At 42.8% G+C, this 24,207-nt stretch overlaps 1 protein-coding gene across 1 annotated transcript in view; it reads left to right on the top strand.

Annotated features, from left to right (window-relative positions):
- IQGAP1 (IQ motif containing GTPase activating protein 1) overlaps window positions 1–22,939 on the top strand; it is an 82,946-nt gene extending 60,007 nt beyond the window's left edge. Inside the window, exons 22-38 of the mRNA XM_019716106.2 lie at window positions 78–147; window positions 505–713; window positions 1,415–1,570; window positions 1,826–1,989; window positions 2,489–2,713; window positions 6,166–6,306; window positions 6,405–6,489; window positions 7,578–7,810; window positions 8,390–8,522; window positions 9,845–9,947; window positions 10,535–10,670; window positions 10,971–11,058; window positions 13,336–13,548; window positions 14,144–14,310; window positions 16,433–16,555; window positions 18,648–18,756; window positions 20,674–22,939. Of these exons, the coding sequence (XP_019571665.1) occupies window positions 78–147; window positions 505–713; window positions 1,415–1,570; window positions 1,826–1,989; window positions 2,489–2,713; window positions 6,166–6,306; window positions 6,405–6,489; window positions 7,578–7,810; window positions 8,390–8,522; window positions 9,845–9,947; window positions 10,535–10,670; window positions 10,971–11,058; window positions 13,336–13,548; window positions 14,144–14,310; window positions 16,433–16,555; window positions 18,648–18,756; window positions 20,674–20,787 (2,469 nt within the window). The 3' untranslated portion in view covers window positions 20,788–22,939. The remainder of the gene's footprint in view (window positions 1–77; window positions 148–504; window positions 714–1,414; window positions 1,571–1,825; window positions 1,990–2,488; window positions 2,714–6,165; window positions 6,307–6,404; window positions 6,490–7,577; window positions 7,811–8,389; window positions 8,523–9,844; window positions 9,948–10,534; window positions 10,671–10,970; window positions 11,059–13,335; window positions 13,549–14,143; window positions 14,311–16,432; window positions 16,556–18,647; window positions 18,757–20,673) is intronic.
- Window positions 22,940–24,207: the final 1,268 nt, after the last annotated feature.

Here is a 24,207-nt window from a genome sequence, read left to right as displayed (position 1 = left end):
ATGAGGGCCAGCAGAATCAGATTTGCTGTGTTTTTGGTGGGCAGATGACTAATGGGATTTTCTTCTTTGTTCCTTAGATAAATGACATTGTCAAAATCCAGGCTTTTATTCGGGCAAACAAAGCTCGTGATGACTACAAGACTCTCAGTGAGTAACTGGCTCAGCAGAGAAGAGTTGAGGCCGTCAGGTTCTGGGTTTTCTCCGCGGATCTCTTTGCTTTCCTGCAGGCAAGGCTTGGGGGGTAGGGTAGTGCTGCTTGGGATTTAAGCCCCTATGCCAACCTGTGGTTCCATGTCCCATTGCTTGCCATGTTAGCCTTTGTCACCACGTAGCAATACAGTAGCATGACGGAGAAGACTAGCTGGTGGTTGTCTGCACAGCTCCAAAATAAACATCCGTGTGAACGTAGAGCTGTTTCTTCAAGACAGTGCTGACGTTTCCTGAGACTTAGAACTTTCCTTGGTAACTCTGTTCTCTGTCTGATGTGTGCTTTCTTCCTGTCAGTCAACGCCGAGGATCCTCCAATGATCGTGGTCCGGAAATTCGTCCACCTGCTCGACCAAAGTGACCAGGATTTTCAGGAGGAGTTGGATCTTATGAAGATGCGGGAAGAGGTCATTACCCTCATTCGTTCCAACCAACAGCTGGAGAATGACCTCAATCTCATGGATATCAAAATTGGATTGCTAGTGAAAAATAAAATTACGCTGCAGGTATGGTTCCGTGCCAGCCGGGGCCTCGGGGCCCCTGCTTGGGTCCCTGTCTCCCTGTCGCTGACTCGTGGGGAGGGTGGAGGCTGGCTTCCTTCTCAGCTAATGCCATACAGTTTTAAAAAGTTATAGAAGAAATAAAATACTGTAATTGAATAGCAACATTTTAAATAGAGAAAAGACGATAAAAACCATCCCGTAATTCCACCACTTCACAATCATTTTGTATCCTACATTTTTACTTACTGTTAGAGGATAGGATGCTTTCCATATCATAAGTAGTCATAAGGGTTATTTTTAGTCACAGCATTATACTTCATTAGAAGATACACCATGATTTACCTTTTTCCCCCCCAACTATTTGACAAGTTTTGATTATTACAAAGAACACTGCAGTTAAGTCTCAGTCTTTATGTAGCTTTTATTGTAAGTTGGACTCTGTTTTTCGGATAGATTCCTAGGAGTTGATTTCCTGAGTCAGTGGACATTTTTATGGTTCAGGTTCTTTACAGGAAGATGGACGTAGGAATATATTTGGTTGGTGTACTGAAAATAAGACACAGTGTAGTGGTTCTAACATATTTAATGGGTCTCTGCCAGTACAGTAAAACTTAATGCAAGTTTCGAGGCGATAAAAGACCTTTCCACCGTGCCGAGTTTCGTCTTTGAAAGCGTTTTGATTTATGTGTTTGTTTTGTTTGCAGGATGTGGTTTCCCACAGTAAAAAACTTACCAAAAAAAATAAGGAACAGTTATCTGATATGATGATGCTAAATAAACAGAAGGGCGGTCTCAAAGCTCTGAGCAAGGAGAAGAGGGAGAAGCTGGAAGCTTATCAACACTTGTTTTATTTACTGCAAGTGAGTAGCTCCTGGAACTGGTATTGTGAAATTTAGCTAATTGACTTTCCGCAAGAAAACCTTCCCCGTAAGATCTCTACAGAAGGAGCTGTGATTTTCTCTGAGGGGTGAGCAGAGGGGGCTGTCTCATTTTTCTTTCTTATATTTTGTTTCTTTACTTACATACATTCTAATCCTTCAAGTTGAAGAAACCTTCACTATTTTGCCAGCCTTTATGTTATCTCGAAATTACGTATCCCTTGGTTTTCTTTTCAGACCAACCCCACCTATCTGGCCAAGCTGATTTTTCAAATGCCCCAGAACAAGTCCACCAAGTTCATGGACTCTGTGATCTTCACCCTCTACAACTATGCGTCCAACCAGCGAGAGGAGTACCTGCTCCTGCGGCTCTTTAAGACCGCGCTCCAGGAGGAGATCAAGTACGACAGCTTCTGCGGGGCCGGGGCCCTCCCCTGTCACACATGCTCGGAGCGGGAGATTCAGGCTGCCTGTACCTTGTTTTGCTCACAGTTAATGCTGTGATTTTTGTGAAACACTCGAGGGAAGCACCCGCTTGTTAAATCACTAATAGAAAGTGTTGCTGCTTCTGGGGAGGTGATGGAATAAGAGATTCACTAAATTAATTTTAGGAACATTTCTATATTAAAACATAATTTTTAAGAATCTGATCCAAGCATCAAGGGTCCATGTTTTTATCTAATGAAGGACCTGACCGTGCTCCCATGATTGAGTTTGCAGCAACAGAAAGGGCCTGTGTTCAGACGAGTGTTGGGAAGTGTTTCTAGAGAAAGAGCAAGTACCGTTTCCGTCCAGCTATTTCTGTTTCCAGAGATGGGATCGTTAAGTAGGAAGGATGGCTTTTTAACCTCATGGATTCTGTGATTAGTTTAACTTGAGTTTGTATCTGATATTTTATAGGTCAAAAGTAGACCAGATTCAAGAGATTGTGACAGGAAATCCTACAGTTATTAAGATGGTTGTAAGTTTCAACCGTGGTGCCCGGGGCCAGAATGCCCTGAGGCAGATCTTGGCCCCAGTCGTGAAGGAGATCATGGATGACAAATCTCTCAACATCAAAACTGACCCCGTGGACATTTACAAATCGTGGGTTAATCAGATGGAGTCCCAAACAGGAGAGGCAAGGTATGGTAACGATAACACCTTTTTCTGTTGTGTTTTTATTTTTCTCTTTCTCCTTTTTTTTTTAAGCAGTTAACCTTTGATTTACAAACTAATAGTTCAAATAGTTTTTCCTTAGATACCTTAGATACCTCTTCTGTAGATTGTTGACCAGTAATGTGTTCACTTATTTAGCAAATATTTACTGAGTACTTACTATGTGCCAGGCACTGTGTTAGGTACACATACAATTATAACAGTCATGAATGAAACATACAATAATGAAAGAAACAGACATGCTGCCTGCCCTCTACTCACAGGTACTGGGTGGGAGAGACAATAAACAGGTACATAAAAATAAAAAGAGAGTTCCAAATTGAGGAAAGTTTTTTGAATCTTTGTGTAGGGGACTGTAGTGGAAACTCTAAGAGGGAGCTGACTTAGATGGTGGTGAGGGCCGTGAGGGCGCAGCTGTCCGAGGAGGTGACATTTCGCTTCGCGGAGACGTGAAGGAGAATAAGGGGCCAGCCCCGCTAAGAGCAAATGCAGAGCGTTCCTATCCACGCTGTGCGGTGGAGGGAGCCTGGGAGAGTCTGGGAGCTGACCGGACACTGGCGTAACTAGAGATGTGGTTGGCTGGGAAGATGCGTACAGACCTGCGTGCGCTCATTATCCCGTTAAAGGGAAGAGGAGGAGATGATGTGGTGAACAGTGAGCTGCCTGGAACACTGACAGTTGGACCAACTAAATTAGCCATTCAGGACATTTGTGCATCTCCTGTGCCAGGCCGGCGTTTAACCACCAGCACTAACACATCGAAAGCAAGTGTGTCAATACAACATGGGTAATGCTGGGGAAATAGAGTTCAGGAAGCCAGCATGTTTCTGGTTTTATCCAGCTTGGGTGAGGATGGGAGGGGTGAGGAATGGATGTGAGAGCAGCTTAGTCTGTAGTGGTCGTCGTCTTGTTCTGGAGTAGAAGCAGATCATGCATGAGGTTCTCTGGAGCTTAAGAGGAGGAGCTCTCCATACCATGGCTACTCAGTGTGGCCTGTGGGCCAGTAACTGAAAACGGTCTATACCGCTAAGCACACTGTGTGGTTGAGCTGACGTGGTTTTTATTCCATGAAGGAATCAGTGTGTTGATTACATTCTAGCTCAGGCTTCTCCTTCCACCTTGGACTGATTCGTAGACTGGCACTGGCCCTTACTTTGGACAGCGTGGCTTTGCAGCATTCTACTTCCCAGGTACCTGGGCACCTGGGAGGTGTGCCCTGGGTGCAGACAGAGCATTTACCTCCCCTCTGTACTCCTGGAAAGGGCTTATCCCCTGTCAGGAATTATTTGGCATCTGATTTGGTCCTCCGTGATGCATAAGTCTGCCACCAGGAGTCAGATCATTGCTGGGTGTCATGAAACATCCATTGTTATGTTGAACTGGGTGCCCACATCCTGGAATGTCGTCAGCCAGCTGAGTGCTTGCCTGGGAACTTTCGCCTGCGGCCCAGGGCATCCCTTCATGACAGCCCCGTGGATACTGGCTCGGAGGTACTAAGGTATTTCCTCTGATGGTCCATGAATCGGTCATTTGTAGGTCAAAATTCCACTAGGTATTTCAGGATTTTTTTTCTGTTGGTGCCTGTCAGAAACTGGTGTCTTATTTTGTTTTTCACAAAATGGAAATTGATTTCAACACTTTTTTTTTAAAACACCAATAACTGGGAGGTATAATGTCTGAGGGGAACCTGTACTGCATGTAGGCGTCTTCGATCCTTGAGCTTCGGCCACCGGACAGAGCGAGCTGGGGCCTTGTTGCTTCTTGAGGATGTTTACCTCTAAATCGTAGAAATGTGCTATTCTGACTACAACCATTGTGTCTAGCACTTTCATTCCTTTTGCGCATATACTACTTTTAAAAAAATGTCACCTCCATGTAAAGTTATAAATTTTACTGACATAAAAGATGTGTAGCACACAACTTACAAATAATGAAATATACAGTACTTTTTATTGTAAATGCCAGACAGCCGATTGTTTCTCACAGAATGCTTTTGTTGATTTTTGCTGAATTGTGTTCATAGGCTACCTGTGTTTGTAATTGAGCCACAATATGACAAATGTAGTTGTACCCTGTGGCTTGTGATAGTTTCCTGTAACAAATTACCACAAACTTAGTGGCTCAAAACAACAGAAATGGATTCTCTTACAGTTCTGGAGGCCAGAAATCCGAAGTCCGTATCAGTGGGCTAAAATCGAGGCGTCCACGGGACCGTGCTCCCCCCAGAGGCTCTAGTGGGAAATTCGTTCCTTGCGTCTTCCTGCTTCTGGTGGCTGTGGCATTCACTGACCTCTGCCTTCGTGATCACATTGCCTCCTCCTGTGTGTGTGCCAGCTGTCCCTCTGCCTCTCTCTTGTTAGGACACCTGTGATTGGATTAGGCCACCCACATAATCCAAGACGATCATCACTACCTTTTGACCTCACTGAAAGTACCAGAACATGACCTCACCTGTCACTTTTGACTTTCTGCTCCCTCCTTGTCTCCTCATGGAGCTGAGGTCGTGTTTTAGCACGTCTGCTATTCTCTTGCCACTTCCTTCTGATTCATTGCCCTCTCCTTGAATGACCTTGTCTGCTTGTTTGGCTTCAGCTCCTATATGTAGCTGTCACCTCCCTCACCAGTACCCAGAGGGTCACCAAGTCACATTGATTGTGTCTCTTTAATATGGCTCAGATCTGTCCCCGTGGTCCCCTCTGCTTCATCCTAATTTGTGCCCTCATCACTTCTGGATCTGGCTGTGTCACTGTTCTGTCTTATTTCATCTGTGAGTGTTCATTTTGAATTCGTTCCTTAGGTTGGGCCAGAGCAGTTTTCCTCAAAATTCAGGTCTCCTGTCTTTGAATGGCTTTCCCTGGCTTCTAGGGAAGCCCAGACTTCTTAGCATTATACACAGGGCCCTCCATGACCCAGCCCCTGTTTACTTTTCTACCCTTATTTCTCCTCCCTCTTCTTCCTTTGCATTTGATCTTCCTTCCTAGAAGACTCGTCTTCTCCCTATTTCCTGAGTTCAGATGGCCCTTCCTTCTAGAAGCCTTCCTCGATTCCTGTAGTCTGAGTTGAAGTTCCTTCTCTGTGGCCCTATAGCACTTGTCCACTTTTTATTTATAGCACGATATGTTTGTAAATAAATACTTGTTTGTGTGTCTCTGCCACCAGATGGTAAGAGACTCGAGAAGCTGTCATGTCTCATATACCTCTTATCCCAAGTGCCTATCGTAGTGCCTGGCACATAATTCAAGACACGCAATTCACAGTTGAAAATCTGAGTTCAGGTTCTGGCCGCACCATTCACGAGCTCCCTGAGAATGAGCAAGTTGCCTCATGTCTCTGGGTCTTTCTGTCTGTGAATGTGGTCCTGCCTCAGGCAGTCCCTGGCTGTTGGTCTAACATAGTTGGGGTGATTTCTGCTTTCCCAGCAAACTCCCCTATGATGTGACCCCAGAGCAGGCTCTGGCTCATGAAGAGGTCAGGACACGGCTAGACAACTCCATCAGGAACATGAGGGCTGTGACAGACAAGTTCCTCTCCGCCATCGTCAGCTCTGTGGACAAAATTCCGTGAGTGCCGTCAGTTACTTGTGATCCAGACCGGGCCCAGCATCAGTGCCCTCTGCCCCGCCCCCCAGCCCTACTTACAAGTCTTGTCCATCCCACAGCTACGGGATGCGCTTCATTGCCAAAGTGCTGAAGGACTCGCTGCATGAGAAGTTCCCCGATGCTGGTGAGGATGAGCTGCTGAAGGTAAGAACCCGGAAGTGGGCAGTCTTATCCGTCGAGTAGTCCTTTGAGGAAAAAGTTCTAAAGCTAGGCCTGACCTTTGACCTTTAGTAAGTGCCTAAGCGTAGATTCTGGCAGTAGCTGATTGTGAGCTTTTGAAAGTGATTGTGATGAGTAAATAACACCTCTCTAAGTTCCTACAGAGTTTGAATGGCACACAGACATCAAACTGATAGAGGTAGATTTTTCGTGTCGAGATCAATTTCTGAGTCCTATCTTTTCGCTGAAGAATTGCTCCCTCTGCTGGTGGCCAGGTGAATGGGCGCGAGCGCAATTTTTCCACTAAGGCTGTTGCTGGTAACTCTCTTACTTGCTTATGCTCCTTCCAATTTTTTATTTTATTTTATTTTTTTAATCTGAACGCTTTTTTCTTCTCTCTCCTAGTTCTGTGCTTTCCTACAGTGAGGCCTCGATTCTAGACTTTCTGTTCAGGTGAATTAATTTTATTTTTTTCTGAATGACATTCTAGGGGAAATGCTGTGACTGTCCTTGAATTCTTCTGTGGCAGAGATGTGTGTTCAGTGACTTTAATTTCAGAGGCATGAACTTGTCCACCTTTCAAGTCTGCAGCATGAGGACGATGGGGGTTGGACAGATTACACTACGCTAATTAGGTCATGTTTAAGGATTTATTTGAACCATGTTAGCTGCCTAGAACGAAAGCCCACCTACGTGAAAGTGAAAAGTGCACGTGGGTGACAGCAGCCTTACGTGCTGCTGTGATATGTGACTGAAGGATGCCCTAAAATGCTCAATGACAGACTTCAAGTCTATCATTTTTACCTTCTGAATCTGTTCTTTCATTGTAGTGATTTTCAGTTCTGTTCTCGTTTTCTTTTTTTCCCCCTGCATCCAAGCAAGGGATCTGGTCATTTTAGGCTCAGGCCTTCAGAGAAAGGCCGTGTGCATGTGTGCATGTGTGTCTCTATGTCTAGTGGTCGTTTTTTCCTCACAGGACTGAGTTTTCTGGTTTTCTTTGCTAGCAGAATCATCTGTGGCTGACGTGGTGGAGTGGCTTTTAGCACCCATCTTTCTTTTTCGTCTGTTTCCAGATTTTTGGTAACTTGCTTTACTATCGATACATGAATCCGGCCATTGTTGCTCCCGACGCGTTTGACATCATTGACCTGTCGGCAGGGGGCCAGCTTACCACAGACCAGCGCCGCAATCTTGGCTCCATTGCAAAGATGCTCCAGCATGCAGCTTCCAATAAGATGTTTCTGGGAGATAATGCCCACTTAAGCATCATTAATGAGTACCTTTCCCAGTCCTACCAGAAGTTCAGGTACGGGCAGGGGGCGAGGGACCTGAAAGGTTCTGTGGGTGTGTTTCTATCTCGGAGAGTAAAGACAAGACGGAAAACCACACCTGGCTTTCCCTGGGCTGCCACAGTGCAGGATCCGGGTGTGATGTGCTCAGAGCTTCAGGAGGCAGTGATGAGGATTTTTGAGCTATTCAAAAGAATTCCTGTGAAATAGACAGTACTTAACATAAAAACAATGGTTCTGCATTGGGCATATATCATTTGTAACCAGAGAATTGGAGAGTGCTTTTAATGTTTGTCAATCAAACATTCAGCTGTGAGTTCAGGGCATTAGCTTAGAGACAGAGATGGTTCTCTAACGACGCAGGTGTTTGGTTGGGCGGTTCTTGTGGGTGGAGCTAATGTGAGGCAAGGATAGAAGTTACTAGAACCAATGTCCCCAGGCTGTCAGCATAGCGAACATGTATCGCTTTCTGTACAACTAAGTGTCTGGATTGGTCTCTGTGTGAACGCATTGCTCCAGAGGTCTGCGGGGTGTCCTTGTGCCACCTTCTCACACATGTGTCACTTGTTGGGGTCTGCTTCTTGTGTTTGTTCCAGACGGTTTTTCCAAGCTGCCTGTGATGTCCCGGAGCTTGAGGATAAATTTAACGTGGATGAGTACTCTGACCTAGTGACCCTCACCAAGCCGGTGATCTACATCTCCATCGGTGAGATCATCAACACCCACACAGTGAGTATTTTTCTTTACTTACTTAATTTTATCTCTCTATCCTTAATGGCCTCTCTGGCTGCTGCTCACCACTCCCGGAAGCCAGATAGCTCACCTTTCTTTGATCTTACTGACAGGACATCTGCCTTGTTTATTATTCTTAATAATATCTCTGCTACATTTTTCAAAGTGACCTCCAATCCACCTGCATCAGCGTTACCTGGGCTGATGGTTAAAAATGCAGCTCCCGAGCCCCAGCACAGGTCCAGGGAACCAGAACCCTCACTGTGGGCTCCAGGCCTCCCCTGTGAAGACTGATCTAAGGACTTGATAAAATGTGGTTTTCACTGTGCATTCTTTTTCCCCCGGCCCTCTGTATTATCCCTCTTATTATCCTGGCTTTTACTTCTTTTTACTCTGACTTATTTTTCTAACATGAATAGAATGCCACATTTTTCCTCTCTGTTGCCTTAGAGTGCTTCTTGTGGGTGTTTCTTTTTTTCCTTCAAATATTTAAAATCCGTTCTTTTCCCCTTTGGGGGCAAATAGAACAGGAAGTAAAAAAAATGTGTATAAAATAAATGATATTTCAGGCATTGTCATTTCTGGGATAATTACATCTTCAAGGCTTTGCTTGAGTGCCCCTAAAATAATGACAACATTGATGAGGTGCCCTTTTCTCTGAATAAAAAGACACTGTATCCTGGAAACATGAAGCAAAAGTGACTGTGAGTTATTTGAACTGGTCATAGGGCACAGTGATGACTTGGGATATTGAAGTCTGTGGGCTTCCATCTGATGTAGGGTATATGGTACATTTAAGTCCCTTATATCTGTGAGGGTGAGAGAGTACCAGTGTTTTCTCTCTGTACGTCATAACATGAGTCAGTCCACAGAGGCCAGGTGTGATGCTTTATATATTACAGTGGGACCTCGGTTTTCAAACGTCTCCATTGACAAACATTTTAGTTTATGAATGCCGTAAATTTTATGGATCTATGGTATCATTAGATAGTAAAATTCATGCTAAATTTGCAGTTTTAGGGGTTGATTTTAAAGGTCCGGAACAGATTAATCCATTTTGCATTACTTTCTATGGGGAAACCATGCCTCGGTTTTCAAACGTTTCAGAATTCGAACGGTGTTCCAGAACAGATTGCATTCGAAAACCGAGGTACCACTGTACAGTGTTTGTTTGGTTATGTTTGCTGAGGACTGGCTTGTCAGTCTTTGCATGTGGGAGCTTCGTTATCAAACTTGTCACCTAACGTGTTTGGCATCATGGGCAGGGGCAGGGGCGGGTGGGCTGAGTGTAAATGAACCGACCCTGGGTGTCCACACAGCTGCTGCTGGATCATCAGGACGCCATTGCTCCGGAGCACAACGATCCAATCCACGAGCTGCTGGACGACCTTGGCGAGGTGCCCACCATCGAATCCCTGATAGGTGAGGTTCTGACCTAACTGCCCAGAAGGCAAAAGGAGTGTTGTAATTGTCACCTCCTCTGTTTCTGCTCTGTTCGAGCTCTGCTTAGACCTTGGGGAAGAAAACAGATGTGATCCCTGGCTGTGAGGGACTGAAGTCCAGTGGAAGAAATCATTTGAAATGTATATATATACATACATATATATATATATGTATATACATATATATATGTATATACATATATATATATGTATGTATATATATATATATACACACACACACACACATACACACACAATCATAAAATTAGAAATTATAAGTCCTATAAAGGACGCGAACAGAGTAGTTTGAGAAAGAATTGTAATATCACAGTGTTGATGTGATTTGCCAAACATTTGTGAAATTGTGTTATTATGGATCCTTAGCCTTTATCAGTTGGCACTTATTTTGTTTCATTTCTCGGTAAGAGGTGTCCTCGCCACGGTGTGCATGTTGGTTTATTCAAGTATCTCCTTAGACTTGCATTTTCTTTTACTTGTGTTAATATCTCCTCTCCAATATCTCCTTTTTTTATTGTACCGATTCCTTCTACCCTCCCAAAACTTTAGGAGAAAGCGCTGGCAGTTTAAATGACCCAAATAAGGAGGCTCTGGCTAAGACAGAAGTGTCTCTCACACTGACCAACAAGTTTGATGTGCCTGGGAGTGAGAATGCAGAAATGGATGCTCGAACCATCTTACTGAAGTGAGTACTGAAAGTGGGAGAATGAAATAAATGTAATTCAGCGGTCCCCTGGCCTTGTAAGTCTGTCTTAATTCTGGTCACCTTATGTATTATTGCACGGGACTGTCTTATTTGCTAAGGTGAAATTTAGACCTTAGAAATCCTAGCCTTGGTACCCACTCAAATAAGTCTGGGCCTTGGTATCAACAGCTGCCCAGTGGGACCTCTGGGAGGTGGGGTTTGTACCACTGCTTCTTAGCTCCATTTGAGAGGAAGCAGAACACCTGGTAATGTTTACATGCTTCCTCCATCTCCTTTCAGCACAAAACGTTTAATTGTGGATGTCATCCGGTTCCAGCCAGGAGAGACTTTGACTGAAATCCTAGAAACACCAGCCACCAGTGAACAGGTAAAACTTCGGGGTTTAACATACACCATACACCATGATAAGCGTGTGCCAGGGTCGAGGAGGAGGGACACAGATGACAAGAGGCGGTGACCCAGGGCTGGGCCGGAGGATGGTGGTGCTTAGGGCTTACTGAGAAAGTTGTTGGTTCCTAAATCCGGAGGCAGATGTTCTTAGGGCACAAGGCTCCCTGGCACTTACATGCAGTATGTGTATGTGTTTTAATTTAACCCGAGGCAGAACCAGTGCGCCTGCCCAGTAATTTATTGAATATTATATAGTCAGGATTTTGTTAAGTGCCTTGACAGATAGAAATAGAAAATGTGACTCCTAAACTCAACGAACTCATCATCTTGTTGGGGAAATGTGATACGTATATACTGGGAGCAATTAGGAAACCATTAAAAATTAACTGTGGCATTGGCTGTAGAAATGCTTGATGTTCAGGCAAGAGAATATGAGCAGCAAAGCATCAGGAGAAAGTGGGGCTTGAGCCACACTTAGAAAAAGCGGATAGGACGTGAGACAAGAGGGGCACACCAGGCAGGGGAGTCCACGTGAGCAGAAAGGGGCGACATGATGCGGTTGGGCCTGCGACTCTAGAATGAAGACGTGGGTGAAGGTGAGTAGAGAGACACACAACATGAGAACGAATTATATAGAACCCAAAACTCAGACAGGAATCTGGCACTGGAGAGAGGAGGAGGGTAATGTGGGGGTTAATTGCCGGTGCTCTCAGAGCAGACGGCAGTAGGCTCATCCAGGTGAGTGATAAGGTCCCGGCCCGGTTGGCTGGCGGCGGCACGGTGGTGGGAAGCAATGGATGAGCCTCTTCCTGTTTAAGCCCCTGTTTCACATTTATAAAGTGAAAAGTAGATCAAGGCAGTCGTTTTCGGATTTTGAGCATAGGAATCCTGTTCATTAAATGACAGTTTCCTTGGAAGCCCAATATATACAGCAGGTGAAATTGGAGCTACTCTGGTCGCCCCAGGAATGGGGCCCTTGGACCCCGCCCGCTAGGACTCGGTGGTCCCTGTTGGGAAACCCTTCAGGCTACATAGAGGACTATTTGAAAGCCAGGGTTTTAAGTGAATTTTCAGCTTTTAGATGCTCTGACTGATTATCAAAGAGATGTGGATGAGAGGCAAGAAAAGAGGCAAAGAGTCATTCTTTCATTTATTCCCTGCACAGTCTCTTTTCATCCTTTTTACAGATGATCTAACTGAGACCCTTAGAGGTTAAATAAGCTGCCCAAGATCATCTACTTATAGTGGCAGAACCAGAACTGGATCCAGTTCTGTCCGACTCCAAAGTTTATGCTCTTTGCGTTGTATGTCATTTGGAGAAAAAGGCAGCACGGGCAAGGGAATTGCTCCAGTTTGGGAGGAATTCCAGCCACTCTAAATGTAAACATCCCAGTACAAACAGCTCAAAATATGGCACTGGAGCCCTAGTGACAAAGATTTAGGATCTGTCAGCACAGAGGTGATCATTGAAGTATTGAGAGTTAACATGACAGAGAAATAACGGGTCACTTGGAGCTACCACACCTGTGCTCAGGGCCAGAAGAAAATGCAGGGAAGATGAGCAAGGTGACAACTAAGAAAAGGCACTGGATTTGGGGTGGGGGAATGGTAGTGGTGATGAGAACAGGAGATGCAGAAGCCAGTTTGCAAGGAGTTAAATAAAGAATAAAGTGCTGAATGAATGGAACAGCAAGTGTGGATGGTATGCCGGCCAGGGACATAATGGGAAGATGTTGGATGTTGGCTAGGAAAGATAGAAGAATCAAAGGAAGGTCTTTTTCTTTTCAAGATACTGGACTTTGCAGTGTGCTTGGAGGTAGAGAGAAGGCCTGAGATGATTCAGCCTGGACAAGGTGGCAAAAAGAATTGGCAAGAATTTCCTGAGCACTGGTGTTGCATTGGTGTGGTTATAACATTCAGCGAGCTGTGTTTCAAATACAATAAAGTGGCTTCCGTGTCCTAGAATGTGATAGGGGAAAAACGAGGGATGGATGGAGTAGCCAGTAGAGCCCAATCTCCTTCCCGTACCTGAGAGTCCAGGAGAGAAACCCTAAGAAGCAATTTCATAGATGGAGAGAGACCTGCCTCTGCTTCATGCAGTTTCTCTCTTAGTTGTTAGGGCGCAGGTTTGTTCTCTCTGTTTCCAGAATGGAGTTTGAGAGCGGTGTAAATTCAGGTGCAGACATGCTGTATAAATTCACATTTTGGATTCGTGTAGTGAACTTACCAGAAATTTCTTTCTCTTAATGTGTAGGAAGCAGAACATCAGAGGGCCATGCAGAGACGTGCTATCCGTGATGCCAAAACTCCTGACAAGATGAAAAAGTCAAAATTTATTAAGGAAGACAGCAACCTCACTCTTCAGGAGAAGAAGGAAAAGATCCAGTCGGGCTTGAAGAAGCTGACAGAACTTGGGACCGTGGACCCGAAGAACAGATACCAGGAGCTGATCAACGACATTGCCAGGGTACTGTACTTGGGGTAGTGATGGCAGCCATGGTCAAAGCTGTCTCGGAGGCTTGTTAGACATACATTCAGTTCATGGGCAAATCAGTGTCCTTTCCTCTGAAGACTCGCTTCTGACTCTTCCAACATGAGGACCTTGCCTGCCCTTTGGTAACTTATTCCATAGCCTGAATTAATAGGGAGAAGACGAGGGATCTAATTAGAGCCTCCTGCCTCTAAATTTGTCTTGGCCTCTTTGGAATTCTTCCAGGCCTTTTTAGTGATTTCTATGAAATACAAATTCACATTGCGTTGATCATCAAATCTTTATCTTTTTCTCCCTCTCCTGACAACATATGTAAGAGGTTTGAACCAACTTTGCAAACAAATTCTAAGAAGTGGAAGTCTGTAAAAGTAACACAGTTCCCTTCCTCTGGAAAATACAAGTGGGAAATTAAAAAATGGATGAGATCTGAATTTCTTGGTTAATTATTGCACATGCATTAGCTGCCTATTAAGAATGTGTGGTCATGCAAGGCACAGTTAAGCTCTGCTGGGTTCTGGTGTAAATGATTAAGAAGCACATGACATTCACCATTTTCTTAATTGTGTCTCAGGATATTCGAAATCAGAGAAGATACCGACAGAGGAGAAAGGCCGAGCTGGTGAAACTGCAGCAGACGTACGCTGCCCTGAACTCCAAGGCCACCTTTTACGGAGAGCAGGTGGATTACTATAAAAGCTATATCAAAACCTGCTTGGATAACTTAGCCAGCAAGGGCAAGTGAGTATTGCTTTTTTGTTTTGTTTTTTTTTTTAAAGAATCCATGTCAGGAGAAAATGAAGTAGAGGCAACTGAAGTGACATTGGAAATTTTTACTTAAAACTCACTGGATCTTTTCATTGCACTAGTTCTTTATTTTGTTTCTAATCATTTGCATCTTTCCTAGTTCCATTTGTCACTATGTGATGTAAATAAATACAGTGTGGCAGGTTTCACGGGTGCTTATTTCTAAGCATCCCCTGTTCCACAACGTCTTCCTGGCCCTAGAAGTTAATCACGGATGGAGGTTATCTAGTGGTCCCAGAAACCTGGCTGTGCCTCAGAATCACTCAGGGAATGTTATAAACAGCCCGGGTCCCTAGCATCTCCTTACACCTGCTGTGCTCAGGGTCCCAGCCCGACTTTGCTGGCTGCTGAGGAAAGTCTGATGCAGCCCTCCTGGTGCGGCCGAAAGCCATCAGCTTGCCCATTTTACAGGGAGGGGAATTGAAACCCAAGAGAGGTGAGGCGGTAAGTGCGCGATCTACTTGTAGGTTAGTTTATTTTTTACTCCTAACTTCATTTTAAGAATTTTCAAACCTCAGAAAGGTTAAATGAATGAAACAGTAAACGCCCACATACCCTTCACCTAAATTCACCTGTTTTTCACATTTTGTCACATCACCTCACCTTTCTCTGGCTCACTTACTCTTCCACCTGTGTGCCCACTCACACTCTCTCTCCCTCTCTCTCTATGCCTCTCCTCCTCTCTCCCTCCCCTCTGCCTCTCCCTCTCTCTCTGCTCCCTCTCCCCCTCCCTCCCTAAAAGACTTCTGGGAGTAAAGCAGGGCTGGTGGGAAGGGATAAAAATTAGGTCCACCTCATCCAACTTGCAGAGCTGGCTCCGGTGCCCTTTTGACATGTCCCCTTCATTCTTTGAGCAATTCCTAACTTTAAGGCACAAGATGTTTCTGGTTCAAACTTGTACTTTCCCCTCCCTAGACTTGAAACTAGCTATTTCTCCAAATATTCGTGGTTCCTTTTAGTGAAGAATGGTATTTAAAAGCCAAGATCTAGGCACTAGATGTGCTCATTGTCACAGAGCCGTCATGCTTGTAGGCCTTTTAAGCAGATAGCACTAGTTCTCATTTCTTTCTTAATGGCTGTATAGTATTCCATTGTGTAGATAGAACACTTGATTCAATCAATTCTCCATTGATAGACATTTACACTGTTTCCAGTTATTTATTATTAAAAATTCTGCAACAAATAACCTCTTGTACATAAGTCATTTTGCAAGTATGGGCGTATTTCTTTTTCTTTTTTTTTTTTTTTCCCCCTAATTTATTTTTATTTTTATTGGGGACTTTTGGGGAACAGTCATCACTGGCCCATGTGGGAATCGAACCGGCAACGCTGTTGTTCAGAGCTCATGTTCTAACCAACTGAGCCATTCGGCCACCCTGGGCATATTTCTTAAGATAAATTCCTAGAAGTGGAGTTGCTGGGTCAAAAGTTTTATACAATTGTAATTTGGACAGATATTTCAGTTGCCTTTCATAGGGATTATTCCCTTTTACACTCCTACCAGCATTTCCACCCCATCTCTTGAGCCCCTCTCCCCGGGAGTCCCAAATCCCTGGTTCTCATTCATTTCTATTTTTCCTATCAGTTCTTGCCTCAGTTATCCTAATAGCTTCTACCATCTGTTTCTTTTCCCTTGCTCCCATTCCTCTTTTAAAAACTACTTATCTGAGCTGTTTATATGATCCCCCCTACACAGCTGAGGGGCATAGAGTGACTCCCGGGAATTCAGTACTTTCCCTCAGGCTGGCATTAGGAGGCCCACGCTTACTTGTAGGTACTTAGGTTCTGAGAGGGACATAGAAGGATTATGATACTGTCACATTCATGATGTGTCCTCAAATATAATTTAAATTAAAGGCAAAAGCAATTTAATAATGTTTTCACTGTTTTGCAGTGATATTAACCTAGGCTAATCCTAACATTTATTTGCCATTTTAGAATTGGTATGTTACTTATACTTGTGTATGGGAAGTTTGTTTTCTGACCTCATATCCTTAAATTACCAACAGACTCCAAGTAGGTATTTATAGAAAGTGACATGATATCATTTTTACAGAGTCTCCAAAAAGCCTAGGGAAATGAAAGGAAAGAAAAGCAAAAAGATTTCTCTGAAATATACAGCAGCAAGACTACATGAAAAAGGAGTTCTTCTGGAAATTGAGGACCTACAAGGGAATCAGTGAGTGTTTACTTTTTTACTTTGTTTTATACATTGATTTTTTTTTAAATTTCTGCGTTTATTACATCTTTATCTTATTGCCTTTCTCTAAACTGGATGGTCATTGTTATATTTTCTATCTATATACATTGATATGCAGAATTAGGCCTAATGCTCAGAGTTAATTTGTCTATTATCAAAAGGAAGTATTTCTTTTCCCTGTTTGTGGAACATTTGTGTCAGGACATGTTCACACCTGCTGTGGGCCCCATCTTAATTTTTCCTCTTTAAAGCAGGAAGCCATTCCTTCCATTTGTTCTGTTTGTAAACCAAGACATCTTACAAAACTGAAACTCTATACACATGAAACAACTCATTCCCATTCCACAGCCCTTGGCAACCACCATTCTACTTTCTCTATGAATTTGACTCCTCCTGGCACCTCATCTAAATGGAATCATACAGCACTTGTCTCTTTGTGACCTGCTTATCTTCCTTAGCATGATGTCATGGGTCATCCACGTTGTAACATGTGACCATTTGCCTAATTTTTTAAGGTCAAATGTACTCCATTTTATGTATACATCACATTTTGTTTATCCATTCCTCCATGGGTGGCTACTTGGCGGCTTCCCCCTCTTGGCTATTGTGAATAATGCTGCAGTGAGCATGGGTGTGCAAATATCTCTTCAAGATCCTGCTTTCATTTCTTTTGGATATACAATCTACCCAGAAGTGGGATTGCTGGATCATATGATAGTTCTATTTTTAATTTTTTGAAGAACAGCCATAGTAATTAAAAATAAAATTATATATATAGATAGATAGATAGATAGATATAGATATAGATATATATATATATGCTTTACATATTTTATATATATGGCCAAAGTACTTTCCAGTAGTGTCTGAAATATGTATGAAAGTGCTTACTTATCTCACTACTTCTTTGTCCTCATTTAACAATAATTTTTGGTGGTTTTGAATGCAATAGTTAAAAAATAGTATCTTTTTTAAATTTTGCATTTCCTTTAATTCTGGTTGGTGTGTGTGTGTTTAAAACATGGTTTATTTGCTGTATTTTCTCTGGTCAGTTTTTCAATTGGGGACCTGGGTCTTTTGGGGTGTTTTTTTGGCTGAGCACTTTGTACATCTTTCAAATTTGTTTCATAATATTTATTATCTCTTCCCTTATTTTGTCACCATTTGCCACTACTGTTCAAGTGCCTACCATTATTTGCCTCTCTTACTGCTTTTTAATTTGCTTTCATGGGCTTCGAAAGGAGATAACAAACCAAATCAGTTTAAATAAAATTATCGCAAAAAATAAATATCTGTGAGAAATAACATGTGAAGGTCTCATGTTGAGTACAGTGTGTGCACTTTAGTGCATGGATTTTGTGATGTCTCTTTTAGTTTCTCAGTGGCCTCTTTTCATTGTTCTCAGCTCTGTTCATAGTCAGTAAGGTTGCTCCAGTTGAGTTCTGAAAATCTGGGGTGACATGCTTTGAGCACTTGGAGAACAGCATATTCCCACCTTCTTCTGGGGCCACAAAATTTACAGGCATGAAACATGTTAAGAGTGAGCGATACCTTAAATATGTTAGATAGCAATTTATCTCTAATGATACTCAATGCATTTATAATTATATAGCACCTACTCTTTCCAGAAAACCTCTTCTCTTGGTTCTTTTTGTTCTGACCCCCTTTTTTTCAAACATTCATGCATTCAAATATACACCCTTTCTTCCCTCTCTTTCCAGTCAATTTGCTCTTGATTCTGTTTTTATCCACGTCTCAGCAGTGACCACAGGGAAAGCCAAGAGAATTCCTCTGACATCTTCCCTTCGGAGGCCATTGGTGACATTCCGCAATGGTTCCTCTTTCATAGAATGCAAGTGCTGCTGGGAGAGGCTGCCATTCTTCTCTCCAAGTCCACAGCAGGCAGGACTTCGGGTAGCGGTTCCAATGCTTCGCCTGCAGAAGTCCTCTGACCTTTAGCTTGTACCCCTTGTCACTCCTAGAGACATTGTTCATCTCCTTTCTGCATTTCACAGGACATTTTCATATGAGAACATGGAAATCACACTGTAATGATGTTATGTTTCAACAGGTTTAAAAATGTTATCTTTGAAATCAGTCCAACAGAAGAAGTTGGCGACTTTGAAGTGAAAGCCAAATTCATGGGAGTTCAGATGGAGACGTTTATGTTACATTATCAGGTGAGTTTGCACCAGGTAGAACCGAAAGCTCAGTGTCTTGGCTGGTCCAGGTGGGAGCGCCCCTGGGGAAAGCCATCCACGTTCAGCAGCGAGCCGAACTGCAGGGAAAGGAGCTGTGTTTGATCTCTGTGTGTCTCCTTTGGTCTGTGCACGCTGAGAGCCTTTGCAGATGTGGAAATCTCCAGAAGGCAGTTATCTGAAGCTCCTACTTAGTAATGTTGCCACCAAATTGAGCTGATACCTTCCACTTGAATAAAATGCTTAAGTACAAGTCTGGACAGTTCAGAATTGTAAGCCCGATCAGTAGCCTGACCTCGCTATCTCATTTTAATTTCGTGTACGTGCTTAAAGGTATATTTTGGGCAAGGTGTCTATAAATTGCATCTTTCTAATCTGAATCTCATTTTAAATTCAAAAAGTACGCTGCGGTAAATCATTTTAGAACATTGTTATGCCTAATTTTTACTCGTCAAATGCCAGGGCGTGGGGAGGACGACTCAGCTCCGTGTGTGTGGCGCTTCAGAGCCTGTCCCCACCTCATTCCCCTCACTGCTCACAATGCCTCATTTGTCACACTGGGCCTGCCGTTCTCTGAACACGCATTTGGGGTTTTGCACAGGCTGCTCTCCCTTAATTGAGGACCCTCTTTTCCCTCCCCCATTTATTCCTCTATTTATTGAGTCCTTTCATGTGTGGCACCACCCCTAAAGCCTCCTCTGGCCACGGATGGTTTCCTCTTTGCTCTGCAGCTATTAGAGGCAACCAGTTACTGTAGGTGGCAACTTCTTTTCCTCTCACCCTTCAAACTGTGAACTCTTTACAAACAGGTAGTATTGCTTTCCTTCTCAATGACTAGTAGACTCTCAAAACATTAGCGGAACAAATATGAAATGATTTTGTGATGCACACAGCTAACTCACGTCCTTACACAAAAAGATCCTGTTATTCCTTCAGTTTCACCAAAGTCTTATGCGTCGACCATTGTGCCCCGGTAATGTGTTCATCCGTGCACACATTCATGAACTCTGGAATGACGGCCAGGTGCAAGGTATCATTAGCACAGGTGACGCACCAGCGTCCTGGTCCTCACGGAGCTGCTAGGATTTTTCCAAAAGATGAATTGGTTGAATTTTTGGGGTCCTTTCGAGCCCGTTGACTCTTGGTTTCTCATCACCACTCTTTGAAAGTTGAGGGTAGACACCGCTCAGATTTCCTAAATTTGTTCTGGACAGTGAAGGGTAGTGGGAAAAGTGGGGGCTTTGCCGTTGGATCCAGACTCAGCACCATCTCTGCGCCTTGTCTTTAAACCTGGGATAATCACACCTCATAGGATTTGTGTCAGACTTAAAAAGATGCTGTGTGATGTTCATACACAATCTGGGGCACATGGCAGACACCTGATAAACGTGTAGTCCTGTCCTGTCCTTTGCTTTCAGATTGTACAAGCTTTGTCATGTGAGACAGACACCAAGACTCTAGTAGGGCTTGTTGAGACAGCATTACTGTCCTCACCTAATTTTCAGTGACCGGTGTATTTCACCAGGGATCGAAATGCCTTTTCCTTCTCCAAGCTGGCCCGTCACTTAAACTGGAGACACACAATTGTAACTTCTGAACTAAGAGGCGTAGATGTGTGTGATAACTGAACACGCTGCTTTTTCTCTCCATGTTGTGTAAATTTTGATACGAACCACATGACCTCTTTAGCTCCCAGCCTGGTGACCAGCATGCGCCTTTGCTCCAGCTCTCAGGGGCTTTGCCGCCGTGAGCAGTGCTATCATCGGGAACCCTTTTCTCAACCCATTTCTCACTGACACACGTGGCACACTTCGTTCCTTCTGGATCCCTCCCTATGTTGTGGCATTTCTTTTCTTGTTCCAAGGACTTGATTAACTGTCAAAATGTTTTCCTGAACAGGACCTGCTGCAGCTACAGTATGAAGGAGTTGCAGTCATGAAATTATTCGATAGAGCAAAAGTAAATGTCAACCTTCTGATCTTCCTTCTGAACAAGAAGTTCTACGGGAAGTAACTGGTCATTTGCTGCCAGCCCAGGAGGATAAAGGAAAAGAGCGCTTCACGGGTACCTGCCTAGGGCCCCTCTTTACCCACTGGAAGCAAAGACCCAGCCCACAACGGTGCCTCAATTTGATACACTCCCAACGCCACATTTTTAACTTCTCCCGCTCTGACTGGACCTTGGTAACCTTTTATCCCTAGTGAAATCGTATTTCAGGCTTAGTCTGACCCCTCTTGTTCCTTCATTTTCTTCTGTCCCTTAGGAAGGAGTGGGACCTGCCTAACGTCTCTCCGTGTGGTTATGGCCTTAGAGGTCGCATTACTGTATTGTAAGCTTTCGTGTTTTAATCAGCAATAGGGACGGTGGGGGTTGAATGCTTGTTGTTTAGAAGTGGAAGCTGTTAGCACCCAGTTTATCTGTAGTTACTAAGTTATCATTTAAAAGTGAAGTTTCTTTATATTTTCGCCCCATCTGTGAAATGGAAGGATACAGGGCTATTGGTTCTCTTCCATTCTGATTTTCTTTATGGGCAGGAGCCTAACAGAAGTCACTGTTCTCTGTTCAAAGGAAGCATTTCTAGAAAAGGCAGAGGTATTGTTTTTAAATTTGGACAATTCTGTTAGTGTAAGGCTCTTGTCAGTGGATGGGAGAGTCCCATTGATCAAATTCAACTATTTAGGTAACTTTAGAATGGTCTGAGTCGTCCCCCTGGTTTGGGACTCCTGCTTGCTTCTGTCGGTGCACAGGGATTGACTAGATTCAGGAAGGCAAGCTACACCGTCTCTGTGGAAAACGAATAGGTTCGCCTAGCATAGGATGTAATTTTTTCATAGCTGTTTTATATCTTAAGAGTGCCTTATTAAAATGCAGATTTCTTTCTTAAAATGTGGGTGATAGAAATTTTAAAGATTTATATAATGCTTCAAAGCCTTTAGAATACTGTAAGAAAAGGTTTTTAAAAATTGGCTTATCTGTATATCTGAACCCTTAAAACTTTCTTATAGCTAAAACACTAGGATTTATTTGCAGGGTTGCAGAGAGATAATCCTGCCTTAAATAGACTGAAACAAAAAGAAACAAAACCAGCAGACCAAAGTTACATGTGACATTCAAATCTGTTTTTCCCCTTTTCTTTCTCTTTTCTCTTGCTGCCCACACTGTGCTTTTATTTTATGAACTCTAGTTTTCTTGGTTTAGTCAAAAAACAATTCAATTCTAAACATTGAATTTTTAGGAGGTTTTTATTCTTAGATAAAAAGTCATATTATTTTTTAAAAACTTTTGTTTAGGTAAATATACTGAAATCATGCTGCTGAGCCTCCATTTTCTCTGATTGGTTCAGTATTGTTTTATCATAAAACATAAAACTTAAACTAACATTTAGAAATTTACCGATGTATATTTAAATCCAATAAACTGTTTTTTTCATGCGAAATTATGTGATGTGTCCCTGTTACAACTAAGTCTTGGAGACGTGTTTTTCATGGTAGACTGTTTACTCAGTGAGTTCCTTGGGTACAAATGTAAGTTGTATGATTCTTTACATACTCTAGGCAGCCCACAGGCCATGGAAGGGGTGTCTACTACCCTGGATCTTGTGTTTTTGTTGTATTTTGGATAATTTTTTAGTAAATATTTTCCTCAGATTAAAAAAAGATGCTATTATAAGTAGCATCACCTCAAAAACTGGGACCGGCCAAAGTGTCCACCTGTTTACCTTCAAGGAGGATACCCTTCCCAAAAGCTTGTCGGGCTCCCTAGGCCACATCCAGGAGAGACAATGAACCAAGTTTACAACTTGAATAAAATGTGATGTTGCAGTTATCTGTAAGGATTATAGTTCCCTTGACAACTTCTAATGCAGGATAGCACAAAATGCCCTTCAGGAGTTTTGATTATAACTATATGTAGAGTTATTATTTTAATAGCATTGAGAAGGACCGGATGAACTCGAGTGGCATTGAAACCGAGTAGCTCTTACTACTTTTATTTATTAGCTGTAGTATTCTCTGTCTCATCTCTCTCCTCCTTTGACCTTCTCTTCCACCAGCCATCATGACATTTCCCATGAATTTACTTCCTCCCAAGAATTTGGACTGCTCATCAGATTGTTGCACCACACAATTACCTTTGTATCTCTGTGAAATAAAAGGTCATTTGTTCATGTTTGTGTTTATTTTTCTCAGTTTCATTGTTAGCAGTTCCTGCTAAACAGAGTGTTGACTAGAGTGAGATTTAATAATTGAAAACAACCCTCTATAATCTTTTGAAGGAGCAAACACAAGTCAGCTATCAAATCACTGAATTATCTAAAGCGAATTTTAACATGTGAGTAGACTTTTTAAATGTAATATCCTTAAAGTCACCCTAAAATAAAAATAAAAAGCTGGTGGGGAGGACGAGCATAACATCACTGGATTTTGATTGGCTAATAGATGAAAGTTTAAAATTGGAGCAGTGTTTACTATTAAGTGACAATATGAAATAAGGGGGACAGAATCATTCTAAAGTAAACATAGTGAAAACCTGGAGGTGATGGTCTGTGTGAGTGGCCCGACTCCCCTCTGAGGAAGGGTGACGTGGTGAGAACATGGGCTTTCCTGGCAGTGGGCCCTTGTGGAAGTTACCTCTGAGCCTCAGCTCTCCCCTTCGGAAATGGAGATGATGGATGTCTGGTAGGTGTGTTACTCAAACCTGAAACAGACTGTTTTGTGTGTTTTTTTTTTTAACAATTTAGGGCTCTACATTGTCCTGCAAAGAAATCAAGGGAGTTAGAAAGGTGCTTATGAAGGCATTGCAATGTTAAATCAGGAAACCAGAACAAAGGGAAACTAGAGGAAGGGGCGATGGAACCTGGAGTGAATGCCCAGGAGCCCCCCTGCTCCTGGCAGCCACAGTGGTGCTGCCCTCACCTCTAGGTCCTTATAAAGCCGAGGAGAATTTGGGAAAACTACCTCCCTCCACCATTTTAACTTTGACATCTACATTTTTAAAAAATGTTTAAATTGTGAAGTATGTAATTGCCACCATTATTACAAACTTCAAGATAAAAATGACCTCACTTTTGAAGGAAATGAATGGAAAACCGCCCCATCCATTTAAAAACGTATGTATATGAGCAAAGGTCTTTGTCAGTTGGAAACTTGTCTTTTTTCCTTCAAACTCATGTTTTTATTCCACTTCCCTCAGAATTTTATCCTAATGTGATATTTTAAGTATAAGTCTTAGTTTTGATTATCCTGTCACATTTGTAACAAAATTTTGTCTTATTTCTGGTGACCATAAAAGGCTGTTAATACAGAAAAATATATATGCATCATAATTATCTTTAATGTGTATTTGATCAAAGTAATATATTGTCTTGACAAAGAATTCTAAAAGTAAGCTATTTGAAATGCGTTTCCTAAAGAGATACATAAGGTTTCAGAAACT

Source organism: Rhinolophus sinicus, linkage group LG13 (genome assembly GCF_036562045.2).
Source record: "Rhinolophus sinicus isolate RSC01 linkage group LG13, ASM3656204v1, whole genome shotgun sequence".
Classification (NCBI taxonomy): Eukaryota; Metazoa; Chordata; class Mammalia; order Chiroptera; family Rhinolophidae; genus Rhinolophus; species Rhinolophus sinicus.
The sequence above is the reverse complement of the archived record's forward strand: the minus strand, read 5'-3'. Positions and strand labels throughout refer to the sequence as shown.